At 43.4% G+C, this 14,727-nt stretch overlaps 2 protein-coding genes across 11 annotated transcripts in view; one reads left to right on the top strand and one right to left on the bottom strand.

Annotated features, from left to right (window-relative positions):
* The window catches only part of eif4g3b (eukaryotic translation initiation factor 4 gamma, 3b), a 39,186-nt gene extending 28,305 nt beyond the window's left edge, over positions 1–10,881 (top strand). For 4 of the 6 annotated variants that reach the window (XM_018750617.2, XM_029249661.1, XM_018750618.2 and 1 more), the window contains 17 exons: positions 257–403; positions 662–898; positions 2,068–2,172; positions 2,861–2,999; positions 3,170–3,258; positions 4,185–4,281; positions 4,414–4,534; positions 4,966–5,177; positions 5,443–5,546; positions 5,972–6,144; positions 6,333–6,458; positions 6,650–6,731; positions 6,905–7,003; positions 7,119–7,265; positions 7,473–7,554; positions 8,057–8,203; positions 8,428–10,881. In XM_018750617.2, the coding sequence (XP_018606133.2) occupies positions 257–403; positions 662–898; positions 2,068–2,172; positions 2,861–2,999; positions 3,170–3,258; positions 4,185–4,281; positions 4,414–4,534; positions 4,966–5,177; positions 5,443–5,546; positions 5,972–6,144; positions 6,333–6,458; positions 6,650–6,731; positions 6,905–7,003; positions 7,119–7,265; positions 7,473–7,554; positions 8,057–8,203; positions 8,428–8,609 (2,289 nt within the window). In that variant the 3' untranslated portion in view covers positions 8,610–10,881. The remainder of the gene's footprint in view (positions 1–256; positions 404–661; positions 899–2,067; positions 2,173–2,860; positions 3,000–3,169; positions 3,259–4,184; positions 4,282–4,413; positions 4,535–4,965; positions 5,178–5,442; positions 5,547–5,971; positions 6,145–6,332; positions 6,459–6,649; positions 6,732–6,904; positions 7,004–7,118; positions 7,266–7,472; positions 7,555–8,056; positions 8,204–8,427) is intronic. The other 2 variants (XM_018750621.2, XM_029249660.1) reach the window with 1 other exon arrangement.
* Positions 10,830–14,727, bottom strand: part of phc2a (polyhomeotic homolog 2a (Drosophila)) — a 42,822-nt gene continuing 38,924 nt past the window's right edge. For all 5 annotated transcript variants that reach the window (XM_029249662.1, XM_029249663.1, XM_018750625.1 and 2 more), the window contains 5 exons: positions 13,088–13,214; positions 12,839–12,953; positions 12,350–12,473; positions 11,741–12,023; positions 10,830–11,267 (listed from right to left, as the gene is read on the bottom strand). In XM_029249662.1, the coding sequence (XP_029105495.1) occupies positions 11,113–11,267; positions 11,741–12,023; positions 12,350–12,473; positions 12,839–12,953; positions 13,088–13,214 (804 nt within the window). In that variant the 3' untranslated portion in view covers positions 10,830–11,112. The remainder of the gene's footprint in view (positions 11,268–11,740; positions 12,024–12,349; positions 12,474–12,838; positions 12,954–13,087; positions 13,215–14,727) is intronic.

Below are 14,727 nucleotides of genomic sequence, written 5' to 3'. Positions count from 1 at the left end.
TGGGTGGAGTCTTACGCCTTCCACCTCTCCAGGGACATAGGCTGCCAACAAGGGTACTCCAGGTGTCCCTAAGAGCGGAGATGTCATGAAGTTTCCTTGCTGGCAAGGTTTTTACGGTGTGGGGTTGCTAGTCCTATGCCCAACCCTCCTCCTTTCTTAGCCAGTCTTGGGACTGTCCATGGCAGAGTTCTTGGGTGGCATGCATACAGAGCACACTGATCAGACAGGCACTAAAGTAGATGCTCTGACCCCTCAGCTCAAAGTGCCAATGGCAGACAAGCCCAGTAGCAGCGTGAACTTCCGCAAGCTGCTACTCAACCGCTGCCAGAAGGAATTTGAGAAGGACAAAATGGATGATGATGTTTTTGAGAGGAAGCAGAAGGAACTTGAGTCATCCACCTCTGTAAGTGCTTGTCCTCTATAAGTTTCCTGTGGTACATAAATAGAAAGTTTGTGACCTGGTTGACAAGTGAACCTGAGTTGGTGATCTGCTTTTAGTGGTACTCGTTCAGTAACACTGATGCACCTTAACCTAGAAGGAGGTGTTACAATTATCTCTTGTCTTTGTAGAGACACTGTAATATTTGGACACTGTGGCAATGCAGTACCTTGTGTTGATGTTCAGTCCCATGATCTCAGTGGCACTTACTCCCGCCAACAGAGCAGCGAACGGGAGCGGCTGCAGGAGGAATTGGAGGAAGCCAAGGACAAGGCCCGTCGGCGCTCTATCGGCAACATCAAGTTCATCGGTGAGCTGTTCAAGCTCAAAATGTTGACGGAGGCTATTATGCACGACTGTGTTGTCAAGCTGCTCAAGAACCATGATGAGGAGTCCCTGGAGTGCCTTTGTCGGCTGCTCACAACCATCGGCAAGGACCTGGACTTTGAGAAGGCCAAGGTGAGGCCAGATCACATGTAAAGCCCGTGTTTGCTTGTCAGATCACTGCACAGCATGAGACTGGACTGAAACATTGGGGCTGAATGTGTCCTGTATGCCCTGTGCGTCAGCTGGGTCTCAATTACAACCAACAGTGACCAGTGCGTGGTGGGCAAGATCTTATAAACAAACACTCACCTACCCTTTGACTACTGCTCATTTATAACATACTTTGTCTCAAAAACAGAGACTTACATGTACATTTGTTCATTTAACTGACTCTTTTCTCCAAAGCGACTTACAATGTTAATCTTAACTGATGTTAACCTACAATTATTTATCCATTTTTACAGCTGGGTAATTTTTTACTGGAGCAATTTAGGGTAAGTACCTTGCTAGGGTACTGCAGTTAGAAGTGAGATTCAAACTTGTGACCTTTGGGTCCAAAAGCAGCAGCTCTAACTAACCACTACAATCCCAGCTGTCCCAGGTGACTTAATTGGACAAACCACAAGAACACTGCAAAAGTCAGAGCGGAATGCTTAAAACATATTCATATTATTCATGCAAGATCCTATGTGGTTCAACTGAAAATTCAGCTCTGTGTAAAATCAGTTTAAATTTTTGTTTTTAACCCCCCCCCACCACAAACGGCAAACTTGTTTTTTGCTGAAATGTCTCAAATTTGTATATGGACTTCATTTTCATGTTACAAATCAGTCATTGAAAATAATCAGGTTTTCATTTTGCCGGTCTTTGTATTTTAAGGCTTCCTTTACCTAAATTGCAGCAGAAATAGTGTTATTTTTGTCATGTGTTGTCTTTAAGTCTTTTCCCCCAAATTCTCAAAACTGATGGGAGAGGTTTTCCCAGAGGTTATAGTATATCCATTTCCTGCTGTAGTTGGCTGGCCTCCTTTTGACAGTTGATGTTTTCTGCATACCAGAAATGAAATTAAGTGCATTACACAATACAACTTCCTTCATGTACAAGGATGTAAATGGATAAAGTAAAACATTTTCTGTTACGGAATTGAGTGCAGATGGGTGGTGTGGTGTAAGGCAGTAAAGAGTACTTTGTGTGCTCTTCTGTTGAACTGTTTATCAGATTAACTCAAGAATTCTGCCCAGTACTGGTTACTCCACCTTTTGTTGTGCCTCTTATTTGAAGTTTGTTTATTACTTGCACAGCCTCGCATGGACCAGTACTTCAATCAGATGGAGAAGATAGTGAAGGAGAGGAAGACATCATCACGGATCCGTTTCATGTTGCAGGACGTCATTGATCTCAGACTGGTAGGGGTGTTACCCCTTGTATGTGTATTTGTGTGGTAGCAGTTGTCTACCAATGTCTACAACCACTTGTCCCAAGCGGGGTCGTAGCGAGCCAGAGCCTAGCCTGGCAACAAGGGTGCATGGCTGAAGGGGGAGGGGACACACTCCGGATGGGATGCCAGTCCACCACAAGGCACCCCGAGCAGGGCTCAAACCCCAGACCTGCCACATGGTAGGCAGTGGTAGCAGATGTGCACCTGCAAATTAATCCAGTACAAATAGGCAATGGAATGCTGTCCTTGCACTCTTTAGCCTGCACACCTGGAATGTTTTCGTGGAAACTGCTGGGGGGGACTTTTTGTCAGCTACTTTATAATACAGTATTATTTGAAAGTTTTATAAGTGGCATGGAGTCAAATTAGTCTTTTGGGGAATTTGTTTACTGCCGCCTTCCACACACATTGTTGGGCTGCAGGAAGAAATCCACTCAAATACAGGAACAGCATGCACATTGCACAGAGGCAGAACCAGATTTGAATCCACAGTCCAGGAGCTGTGAGACCACCATGCTCCTATTACTTCATGTTTCTGTATGCTTAAATATGTTGAGGTTTGTGTGTATTTACTATATGTTATTTCTTGTGTGATGGCGTGATACACAGAAAACTCATTGTAACATAGTTCTGAAAACCTTGCCTTTCCCCTCTAGAACAACTGGGTATCTCGAAGAGCAGACCAGGGCCCCAAAACTATTGAGCAGATCCACAAGGAGGCCAAGATTGAGGAGCAGGAAGAGCAGCGGAAGGTCCACCAGCAACTGTTGTCTAAGGACAACAAGAGGAGACCCGGTATGAGGACACTAATCCTCTTCGAAACTGACAGCAATGCATCACAACTGTAGTTATCCCTTCTGTGTTTGTACTCCTCCTTGCGTTGCCTTCCATGGAAAAGGAAGTTCTGACATCCCTCCATCTACCTCGATGCCTTGTTTTAGTTTGACAGTCTCTTTGCTCTGCAGTGGCCCAGAGAGATGATACCTGGAATACTGTTCCTGTAACCAAAAACAGCAGGGCAATAGACCCCACTAAGATCCCGAAGATCTCCAAGGTACACTCTTTGTTGATAAACAATGAAACCAGACTAATCTGTAAAAACCAGAAGGTCTGTGAGGTGTTCGTTATGTCCCTGAACCCACTTGATTAATCATCTGTACAAAAAGTAAAATCACCTGAGCTTTAGGTCGGTTGCATGAGTTTGACCCGGTGATATTTCCTTTTGTCTGCATATTTGTTTTAATAATTTTGTGGGTTAAACACAACAAAACCACAAAGAGACTGTTGTCCTCACTGGTAAGATAACCCAGATGTAAAAAAACATTATTCCCATGTGTGTTGCCTTCAAGTTATGATGGCATAGTCCCCACTAGGAGAAAGAAGCCAGTTTATCATTTGGTCTGTTTTTTAGTCATTTTACTTTGTTGTCACAAAATAATGGCTGTCTGCCAATCAGCTAGGGTTTTTTTGAGATCAGCGGAAACAAACACAATGACCCTGTAAATAATCATTATATATCTTACCTTTTCTGGATCCAGTCTCTGTATTGACATAGATGCTTAACCCCAATGTTATTGAACTAAACTATATAATTTTTACATATGTCAATTTTACAGCGCCATCTGCTGGTGGAATAATATCACTGAGCAACTCTGGATTATTTCTCAGGGGCATTAAGTGACATTTATACGAAGGTGCTCAAAAGTATGGAATAAAAATGGGTTCAAAATATCTTGTTGGTAGCGTTGACCAGAGACCGGTGCATTCCAGCAAAGTTAGATGGCCTAAATCAGTGATAGTTGCTCGGAATGCAGGAGATGCTACAACTACTGTGAAGTATAAGTAAACCTGTCTGTCACTTGCACCTTGTAACAGTGGCTGTGGTACAGGACCAAAAAATGTTCTTGTGGTATGAAAAAGTAGTTTTGTTTGCCTGTTTAAGCCTTATTTTGTCCTCTTTTCTCCCTTCATCCTCTTTAGCCAACGATAGACGAGAAGATCCAGCTAGGGCCACGAGCTCAGCTCAGCTGGGTGAAGGGCAGCAGCGGTGGTGCTGGGGCGAAGGCCAGTGAGCCAGGTAAAGAAGCTTCTGTGCCCTACTCCTAGAGCTCTTAGCAATGATATAGCACTGTTATGCCTGTAGTGGTGGTGTAACTTACAGGCTCATTCATTTCTCAAACCTTACAAACTGCTGTTTTCCTCTCATCAGACTCATCACGCTCCGGTGCCAGCAGCCTAAACCGCTTCTCTCTGCTTCAGTCTTCTGTGTCCCAGTCCAGTGCTCCAACGTCCATGCCCTCTGACCTGGATTCCCGGAGATGCCTGAGCAGGTAATAGCTTGCACTCCATACATTCAATGTCTTTAATGTATCTAAAGTTAGCTTTTAGCTTTGTTCTCTTAATGTGAAGACAGTTTGAACACCTTGAAGTCACTCATTTATTATTTATTGTATAGGGGCAAGACGTAAGAAGCCAAGCACTTAAGGATATAAACTTCTAGTCTTATGGTTGCCAGTTTAAGGTTCTCTTCCTGCACCTGCTATAGTAGGCTCAAGCAGGTTGTTTATTCTGAGTTGCAGTAGTAAAATACCCTGCTGTGTAAATGGGGTCACATACTGTTTTGCAACAAATAAGTGAATCAGTAAGTGTGGAGATGGTGCTCTTGATGCCCAAGAGTAAGTTCAAAAGCCTGTATTATCCACCAAAACTGTGATATGCACTTGGAATAATTGTACATATCTTGCGATTCCTCCCCTGCCAGCAGCCGTGGTCCAGGACGTGAACGCAATGACAAGCCAGCCAGCAGTGTGCCGTCTAGGGCAGGCCCCTTTACGCGGTCCAGCACTGGACCAAGGGAGGTGACAGAGAGCCAAACTCCAGAGGAGCCGTGCAGGGAGCCAGTTGGCACCCTGAGGCAGCCTTCCTCTGCTGGGGAGAAGGCCGATGTGGACAGCAGTAAAGCCAGGGAACCAGGTAAGAGCAGAAAACAGACATCTGTCATACTATGTCAGGATGGACTTTACTACTGAGCAGGTAGAGTGGTTCCTCGCAAAATTTTTATTGGGGTCGGCACGTGGGCCCTTGTAAGGGTCTCAACTCTGGCTTCAACATTTGCTCTCTTTTTTGCCAAACAACACCAGCAATCTGTATGCTGTTCTTTCCAACTCTCCTGTTTTCCTTTGGTAATGAGGTAGTGCATGTGGGTTTTGTACTGATTTCCCTCCCTCTTTTCCTGCAGGGAAACCAGAGCCTCCTCAAGACAAGGCCCTCCTCTCAGAGGAGGACATGGAAAGAAGATGCCGGTCCATCATTGATGAGTTCCTGCACATCAATGATTACAAGGTACGCTGCAGAAATTTGCCAAACTGGCAACCCGAATTAAACAAAAACTTGCTATTAATGCAGTCACACACAGCTGTAAATATACAAGCTTTGTTTCTGATTTCTGGATTTATCTTTGACACTGTATACAACATTATTCTGTTCTTTAATAAGCCTGTATTTTTCCAAAATGTTAGTTCTGTAGTGTGTTGTGATAGTGAGCTGAGTCTGCTGCACATTTCATAGCCTATACTGGTTCCTTGTACATTTCCATTTATTTATTTAGTATATGCTTTTTTTTTTTTTTTTAGTAGAAGCGATGTCCAAATGGACCTTGTCTGAAATATGTTTTGGTTTGTATCTATTTTACAGTTGTATGTGTATACCATAGTTGTGACTATACTCTGTGTGTAATGTTTGCATGTGCATACACTTTGTGTGAGCAGGAAGCCGTGCAGTGTGTAGTGGAGCTTGACCAGGGCCCCCAGCTGCAGGTGTTTGTGCGGATAGGTGTGGAGTCGACCCTGGAGCGCAGCCACATTACCCGAGATCACATGGGGCAGCTTTTCTTCCAGCTGGTGCAGACAGGAATTCTCCCCAAGGCGCAGTTCTTCAAAGGGTGAGGCCTGGTCCACACACTATCCCCACAGAGGTGTCCAAATGTATAGAAGTTTGAAATAGTATAGAAATATAGAAATAGTATGGAAATCTGTTTCCTGGTGATGTCAAAATATGCTCATCCTTTAAGCCTTTGATGCTGCAGATGGTGGTATCTCTGGTCCAATCTCCCTCCCTCCTGAACTGTAGGTTTGCCGAAATCCTGGAAGTGGCAGACGACATGGCAATCGATGTCCCCCATATCTGGCTGTACCTGGCCGAGCTGCTCAATCCCATGTTCCGAGAAGGAGGAATTTCCTTAAAGGAATTGTTTATGTGAGTTTTGCCGTCAAATGGACTTGACAGATCCATCTGGCTCTGTGTGTGATATTTCAACTAATTGTCATTTTTGTCTGGTGATGTACATCAGTCTTCTTTAACCATTGTCATTGCTTAAGCAGGCAAAGAACTGGCAGTAACATATTATTAATGTTTTGGTGGATTTATCTTATTTTCTCCTCTTGCAGTGAATTTAGCAAATATTTACTTCCTGTGGGAAGAGCTGGGATATTATTTTCTGAAATACTGCACCTACTATGCAAACAAATGGTAAGTGATTTATCTTTTTTCTTCTTTTACATAACAAAGACATATGGATCAACAGTGGTACAAGGAGAGTGCCTTGTTCAAGATTTGCTGTTGGTTTACTGAATTTATAAGGGGTGATAATTCAGTTATGACTCCTTCCTTCTTTCTCACACTGGAATTTTTCTCCCACACAGAGCCATAAGAAGGTGGGGGCCTTATGGAGGGACTCTGACCTAAGGTGGGCTGATCTACTACCTGAGGGGGAAGACATGTCCTCTTTCATCTCTGAACAGGTGAGCGGTAGAAGCCCACTACTACTCCCACGCCCTCAAAATAGGCCACTGGCCTTCATTCAACAGATGATGATAATCTTTTTATCGTTCCTCCTCCCCACTCATTCTCCACCAGAAACTAGAGTTCACAATTTCGGACTGCTCAAGTCCAACGGAAGTGCATTCAAAGAGGGAACTTTCCCCTGAGGAGCTGAACCAGCAACTTGAGAAGTTGCTAATTGAAGATGTGGCTGGAGATGAACAGATATTTGACTGGGTAGAGGTACGACTTGACCCTGAGTCAGACCAGCCTTGTGTGGAACTTGTATCACAAATGATCGGTGTTAGACTGCGCTGTACTGTATTTAGTTTTACAGCTAAAAATTTATCCCAGAAAAAAAACCCTTTACCTGTAAAAGTCCAAAAATATCTCATTCTGTCATTACAATTTCCTCATTTTTAAGGGCTTCTGGTGCTCTTCTCTTTTCAGGCCCATTTAGATGAATCTCAGATGAGTTCACCTCCATTCCTTAGAGCTTTAATGACTGCAGTGTGCAAAGCTGCAGTAAAAGGTGAGCTGCTCCGCCAAGCTGCTTTGTCTTTAAATCATTTGTCAACTTTAATTTGTTAGTGACTGGGGGTAAATATGATGTTTGGATGGATGTCAAGTGACAGGGAGGACAGCTTCCCCCAATCATTACTATGACCCACCCAAGGCCCCTTCGTGTTGGTGGGGACTGACCATTGTTTTATTTTTTCTGTTAAAATATCTGCCTCTGTAGGCAAAACTTATCAGCACCGTTGAGTACAAAATGAACAAGTAACGTATTGTCTTGAGTGGTTGTCAAAAGGCAGATCCTGGTATCTGTTGGAAGAAGCAACAGGAAAGATTTGTAAAGCATTGTATCTGACAGTTCCATTGTCTTTGATATTTCTGTGTTGCAGTAGAATTATGTTTTATGGTTGCGTGAGCAGAGAATGTATTCAGTTTGGGAGAGAATGAGAGGACGACTTGTGCTTTTCATGTGGGTGTTACAGACCACATGCTGTTCCTGACACTCTCATCTTGCGTAGGTGAAAGCACGTCCTGCAAAGTGGACACTGCTACTATCCAGAAGAGATTGCCTGTATTACTCAAGTACCTTAACTCAGATACCGAACGGCAATTGCAAGCACTTTATGCACTTCAAGCATTGATAGTTAAACTTGATCAACCTCCCAGTAAGTATCTTATTCTTCACTACTGCATGCACCAGTTTGACAGTCTTCTCCAAACTTTGTGCAGTTTTCCCCATGTAATGTCAGCATTTTTTTTGTCAAATGCACATCCTTATTTTCTGCGCACCCCCCCCAGTTTGTACTTTTTTTTTTTAAAAAAAAAAAACTGCACAACAAGGAACTCCAAGAATAAAACATGAAATTATCTCTCCGTTTTCAATCCTCAGATTTGCTCCGGATGTTCTTCGACTGTCTATATGATGAGGACGTCATATCAGAGGACGCCTTCTACAAGTGGGAAGCCAGCAAGGACCCCGCAGAGCAGCTGGGCAAAGGAGTGGCTCTAAAGTCCGTCACTGCCTTCTTCACCTGGCTGAGAGAGGCAGAGGAGGAGTCCGAGGACAATTGACGAAAGCGGAAACAAAGGACATCTTGAGCCATGGATACAGAAGCCTTTCCAGTCATCATTGAAAAACAGCGATTGCAACTCCGGAACAAAAATATGCACAGATTGGAGGAGTCCGCCATTGCTCTGAATCTCATGGTACGGTTCTGTGACATGCGGAAACCTGCATTTGGATGGCAACGTTTGGAGCACCATATACGTGTATTATTTATAGAGAATATTTCATTTAAAATTTTAAAAACTTTTCTTTTGTTACTTTTTAAGAAAAGACTTTAAAATACAATTTTCGTGCATCAAAGATAAAACACATAGATTCTGAACTTTAATTTATTATTTTTTTAAGGACTGCAAGTAAGGAACTTCAACTTTTGCAGATGCTCAAAATACGGGCAACTTGATGATAGGAATATTGTTAATTAGAATAATGAGAATTGTGAAGCGAATGGCTTCCCTGAATTCTGAACGCTTCATTTAGTAAAAAACAAATTTTTTTTTTTTTTTTTTCTTTTGGGAAGGAGGGAGAGCAGGAGTATATGGAGGACATCAGAGGTTAGCAGTTGTCACTGAGTAACCAAAAGAACAGCTGCTTCAGCTTACACCTGCTCTTTGTGAAACATGTATAATCCTCCACATGGGGGGGGGGGGTGGGTATGCATTTGGGAAATAATGCGTTGTACAAAACAATCTCAAATGAACAACGATGAAACAATGCATTACTTCAAAACATGTACAGCAACTTAGGAAGAAAGAAGCAAACACTATCACATAAGGTTGCTGAGCCTAAAGTGCTTTTTGGTCCTCAGACTTAAAGCAAATTCAAAACTTGTAAATACATTAAAGAGGAAAAAAAAGTCAAGGATTTAGTGGTGTGCATTTCATTCTGCAACAAAGCTATCAACTATTCCCTTAGGTTCTGTTTTCGTTGAGACAGTGATGGATAGGCCACAAAGGTCTTGGTCTTAGAAAAGAGTGACAGCAACACACTGAAAAATGAGTTGGTTGTGTTTAATGAATTGTTGGATTAATTTCCAAATGGAAGTTTGCATAACCATTTTTTTCTGGATTTATTGGTAGCATATTCTTGTGTGCTTCAGTTACTTGTAGCCATGAACAAGTCGATATGCAGCAAGTTTTGTGATAGCTTTCGTTGCGTGTCAACAGGGCTGTTTGCTGGGACAGTACGACAGTAACCAGCTTCTGTTTAAATAACCGCCGTTAATCCTGGTTGGAAAGCCACAAACCGCACAGCGTGACCAAACTTGGAATTTCAGCTACTAAAACTTCCCAAAAACTATTTTGAATTCTACTAGTGGAGGGGAAGCAAATAATTAAATGGTATGTCAGTTTATTGAATAGTTGCCCTTTTCTAATCCATTTCTCTGCAGGATGCATCTCCCCTTTTTACACACTTTCCTGTATTTCTAATACTGAATAGATTCTGGGAAATGTACATTCATTTTGTCAGGTATCAGTAGGAAGACTGTCAGTAACAAAGCTATATTACTGCAATACTTTGAGCATAAAACATGAAGTCCTGGAGTTTATGGTGAATGAGTGCCCTCATGGTCAAGATTATCAAAAAATGTTTCTGAACAAGTAGCAGTTATAGGTGCAAGTTGTTTGAAGCAGGAGCTTGGGCTAATTCTGCAGGCACAACCTGTCTTGCTTTGTCCACCCTGGAAATACTGCTTTTGCATGCATTAACTGCACCCTGAAGGATCCTCCTGTTACTTGTGTTAATACAGTGGCTTACTCACTGATGTTTCAAGATGGTTAAGGATGTGAACCTGTAATTTAAAGGGTGCCTGCATAGGTTCTTAACTCTAAATGGGAATAAACTGACAAGAGAAAAATACATCTGGAACCAGAGACGAGACCTAAATGGAAGTGCGGCACATCCTGGTGAGTCCACTGGTTTCTATTTTTACAGTTATAGACTTAAGTGGATGACTTTCCCTCTACAGCCACTTAGCTTTGTGTTAATCTCCAGGTGTGAAAGAACCCTTTTTCAGGTGACAGCACATTTCTCCTGAGCCCAGCAGCATAGGTCCCCCTACAGGTTGAGAACTTTCAAGCAAACTAAGTAACAGAGATATATACATCTCCTCTTCCAAACACTGACTGGGAACCATTTTTAGGTATTTGGCAAACAGTTTTATTCTGTTAGTTAATCATATAAACGAAAGTTCAATAAAAATATATTACAATTGTAGGAAACCTCATGAAGATGGAATGAACCAGTTCAGACCTTGCATTTTTTTTTTTTTTTTTTTTTTTTTTAAAAATGGGGCTCAACTATTCCCATTTTCATTCAATAAGTTCTTTTCAGCACCCTTCAGCAAAGCACTTGCACATTGCAGAGTGGTTGCCCTTTGTGACAAAACCCCTTGGTTGTCCCTCCTCCAACGAGAAGGGTGTCCCCTGGGGTTGAATCCCACAGCCAAACAGTACTCCCCTAAGGACAAGGCAGCCCAGCTGCCACTCCACCCCCCCCTTCAGGGGGAGGCTAGGAGTCTTTTAGCATGCTGATGCGGGCATAGAGTTTAAGGGCAGGACCAAGCTTGATGTTCATTGTGCTCATCAGGTGGTCTTCTTTGAGCAGCAGCAGGGCCTGGCCATCTATCTCCTGGGAGCGGAACTCCTCTGCGATCTCCTGGCAGCCTGACATCCAGTAAGAAACGAGCAGGATCTTCAACACACATTTTTACCAGCTGCGCCATTTAAAAATGATACCAGTGGATTTTTATTACAGTAAACACACTAGATTAAACAGTCACTTAACATTTCACCTTTAGGAATCCTTTTGTCTGATAGAGAAGTTACTTCAGTGGGTGTGGGAGGTATTTCACTGCTTCATAGGATAGATACCAAAAGACCTAAATACTCAATGTGATACTCCAGTTATAGCCGGTCCTCCCATACTGATACTATTTTTATGACTGTTGAAAAAGCTTGAGCAACAGGGACTACTACCTTATAGAGGATGCATTGTGTGGTGCAATTTTTTTGCAGAGTAGTTGGAGAGGCTGTTAACCCTGATTGTATGGATCGAATGCCTGGTTAACAGATGTATACAGAACACAGTTCTACATATAGAAAGGTCCTAAATGATGATACAATTTAAAAGTACTGACCTGGGAGCGAGCAGATGAACGTGTACACTTCCTCCACATTCCACTTGGCAGGATCACTGGGCAGGAAGTGCTGCATGAGAAGGGGCAGCTCCCTGCTGTGGTCTCCCCCCTGGTCCTGCCGGTCTGGTGCCATTGGTGCCCCGGAACTGGCAGCCGAAAGTGGGGAAGGGGGCTCCTCGTAGCTGGACATGTCCGAGCACGGCGTGGACTCTCCCCGGGCAGGGCGCGAGGACACTGGCATCGTCACGGTCCCCACCACAGACGGCTGGGGCGGGGTGAGGACCTAGAACAACCACAGAGTTGGATTTGAATCAGACTGATTGGGAAAAACTCCTTTCTACAGCCTGACAGCACCTACCAAGAACACATGCTATTTCATTGACAAACAGGTTTCAGGCTCTTTATCCCAATGACTTAGTCATATCACAGTACTGTACCCATTTACATCTCTAGATATCCAACCAAAATGCCACCTTTTTATACAGCCTGAAATATGTTCTGCTGGGAAAAAAGGATCTGACACATGGATGTAAATGAAGCAGCCGGAGTAAACTGCAGGTCCTTAACCACTGGGCAGCTTCCTGCAGTGTAATGGGCATTCTATTGTACCTGTTTCTTGGCCGCGCTGCTCAGACTCTGGACATTACTCCGCGATCTGCGCTTCTTGTGCTTCTCCGGTTTACTTTTGTTGGGGTGGAAAAGACCCATGCGTTTAGTGCATCCGACATTGTACCTGAATCAAGGGAAAATGTAATTTAGGGCTAAGTTCACTTGCTACAGTCCCCCCCCAAAGAGAAACGTAAGATTTGCTATAAGGTTGGTTAGTTACCTGTAAAGTAATTTCATGCTACAACAAGAGGAAGAATTTGAGCTCCTATAGGGCAGCCCATGTCCATTAAATACACACATGGAGAGGGATGTTGTAGTTTACATTGCTGCAGCATAGTAATATACGGTAGACAATAACCATGAGAAATGTAGGTCACAGATCTTCCCAGTGAGAAGAAAGGGAGAATTTACTTCTGCACCCTTGGCATAGTGCATAGATTCCTCTAAAGGAGATTTATGGATGTCATCACATCGCAAGAGGTCACTTACCTTTTTGCACACAAGGTGGAACAGAACCGTTTTGACCTCTTGAATTTATAAGCAAAGTCCACCAGGCCACAGAGTTCGCATTTCAGCGTTGGTTCGTCTTCTGGGTTCTTCAGATCTACACAGAACGAAAGTCGTAGCAAAGATAACACTGAAGAAGCTGTGTAATAACGTCTGCAGCATTTTATCCACAATGCTTTCCGTTCATCACTCTCGAGGTCCCTCGACTGGACCTCCAATCGCCACCACCACCTTGTTGCTCCAGGTTCTCCATTTCACAGTCAGGAGTGCTGCCTCCTTTCCCCTTCTCCATGTCGGTCTGCAGTGAATGTGGCTTCTGCTTGGTCAGGTTCTCCATCAGCAATGATGGTCGCTCTATCTGGAGGAGGAACAGCCAGCAAGTTCAATCTACACTGTGATGAGGGGGGTGACCTCTAACTTTCTGAAACTATGTAGAAAATTAGATTATATATTTACATTTACTCATTTAGCTGATGCTTTTCCCCAAAGCAACTTAGGTGTTAAGGTTACAATTATTTACCCATTTAAACAGCTGGGTAATTTTTACTGGAGCAATTCAGGGTAAGTACCTTGCTCGAGAGTACTACAGCCAGAGGGGAGGCTCAAACCTGAAACCTTTGGGTCCAAAGGCAGTCACTCTAACCACTATGCTACCAATTACACCAAAAAAAAAAAAAAAAAAAAAAAAAAAAAAAAAAAACCCAAAACATTTCCCATACACTCAAAGTTTAGTATAAGCATCAGTTTTGGATACAAGTGTCAGCAACTTAGCCCTGCACAACATAAATTTATAGCTTATCTCACTTTATTGCTCAGTCTGGAAATAAAAGTCAAGTAGACAAACTGCACGAGGAATTTCCTGTGGGTGAGAAGTGGCTTTAGCACTAAAGGGACTTGAACACAACAGGAATCCCAGCGGTGTTTCAGTATTGTTCCCCGTCACTCTTCATCTGTTATCCAGAGGCACATTCCTGGCATGGCCCAACTAAGGAGAACCTCTTATCACTTCTGGCTCCCAAACTGTTGAATAAGCCTCAACATCAGATCCACTCTCACCACCTGCTTACTTTCAGACACCTCTGGAAGAACCAGATCTGTTCATGACATGTCCAGCACGTTGACCTTGGGATAATACAGTACTGCCCCTTAGCTACTATATTACAAGTAGTCAGGACTTTTACTGTACACAAGTGTTTAAGTTGTTTAGAAAGAGGCATCAGCTAAATGACATACAGAAATGGAATTACTGTCATCATTTAGGCCACCTGGGAGTGTAGTGGTAAGAGCTGCTACCTTTGGATCCAACGGTCACAGGTTTGAATCCCACCTCCAGCTGTATTGCCCTTGAGCAAGGCACACGAACACAGGCTGAAACTACTTGTCCCAAGCAGGGTTGCGGCGGACCAGAGCCTAACCCGGCAACACAGGGCACAAGGCTGGAGGGAGAGGGGACACACCCCGGACACGCCGCCAGTCCACCGCAAGGCTCAAACCCCAGACCCGCCAGAGAGCAGGTACAGGCCAAACCCGCTAGGGCACTTACCCTAAAATTGCTCCAGTACAATTACCCACCTGCATAAATAGGTAAATAACTAAGTAGATTAACATGGTATGTCACCTCGGAGAAGAGTCAGCTAAATCAATAAACGCAAGTAGAGAGCAACAGGCTTATTTTAAACAATCTGCCAAATCAACAGGTAGGCATGCAGTAATCTCCCAGATTCCCCTTGTGTCTGGACCGAAGAGGAAATGGGTCAGGCAGTTCCAAAACCAGGTGAGGCACATTCCTGGCATGGCCCAACTAATAATTCCATTAGCAAGATTTACTGTGTTACCCTGAGCCAGCAGTCCTTCCCAGCTCTAAGAAGTCA

Source organism: Scleropages formosus, chromosome 2 (assembly GCF_900964775.1).
Source record: "Scleropages formosus chromosome 2, fSclFor1.1, whole genome shotgun sequence".
In the NCBI taxonomy this organism is placed as follows: Eukaryota; Metazoa; Chordata; class Actinopteri; order Osteoglossiformes; family Osteoglossidae; genus Scleropages; species Scleropages formosus.
This window is presented reverse-complemented; position numbering and strand designations above follow the sequence as displayed.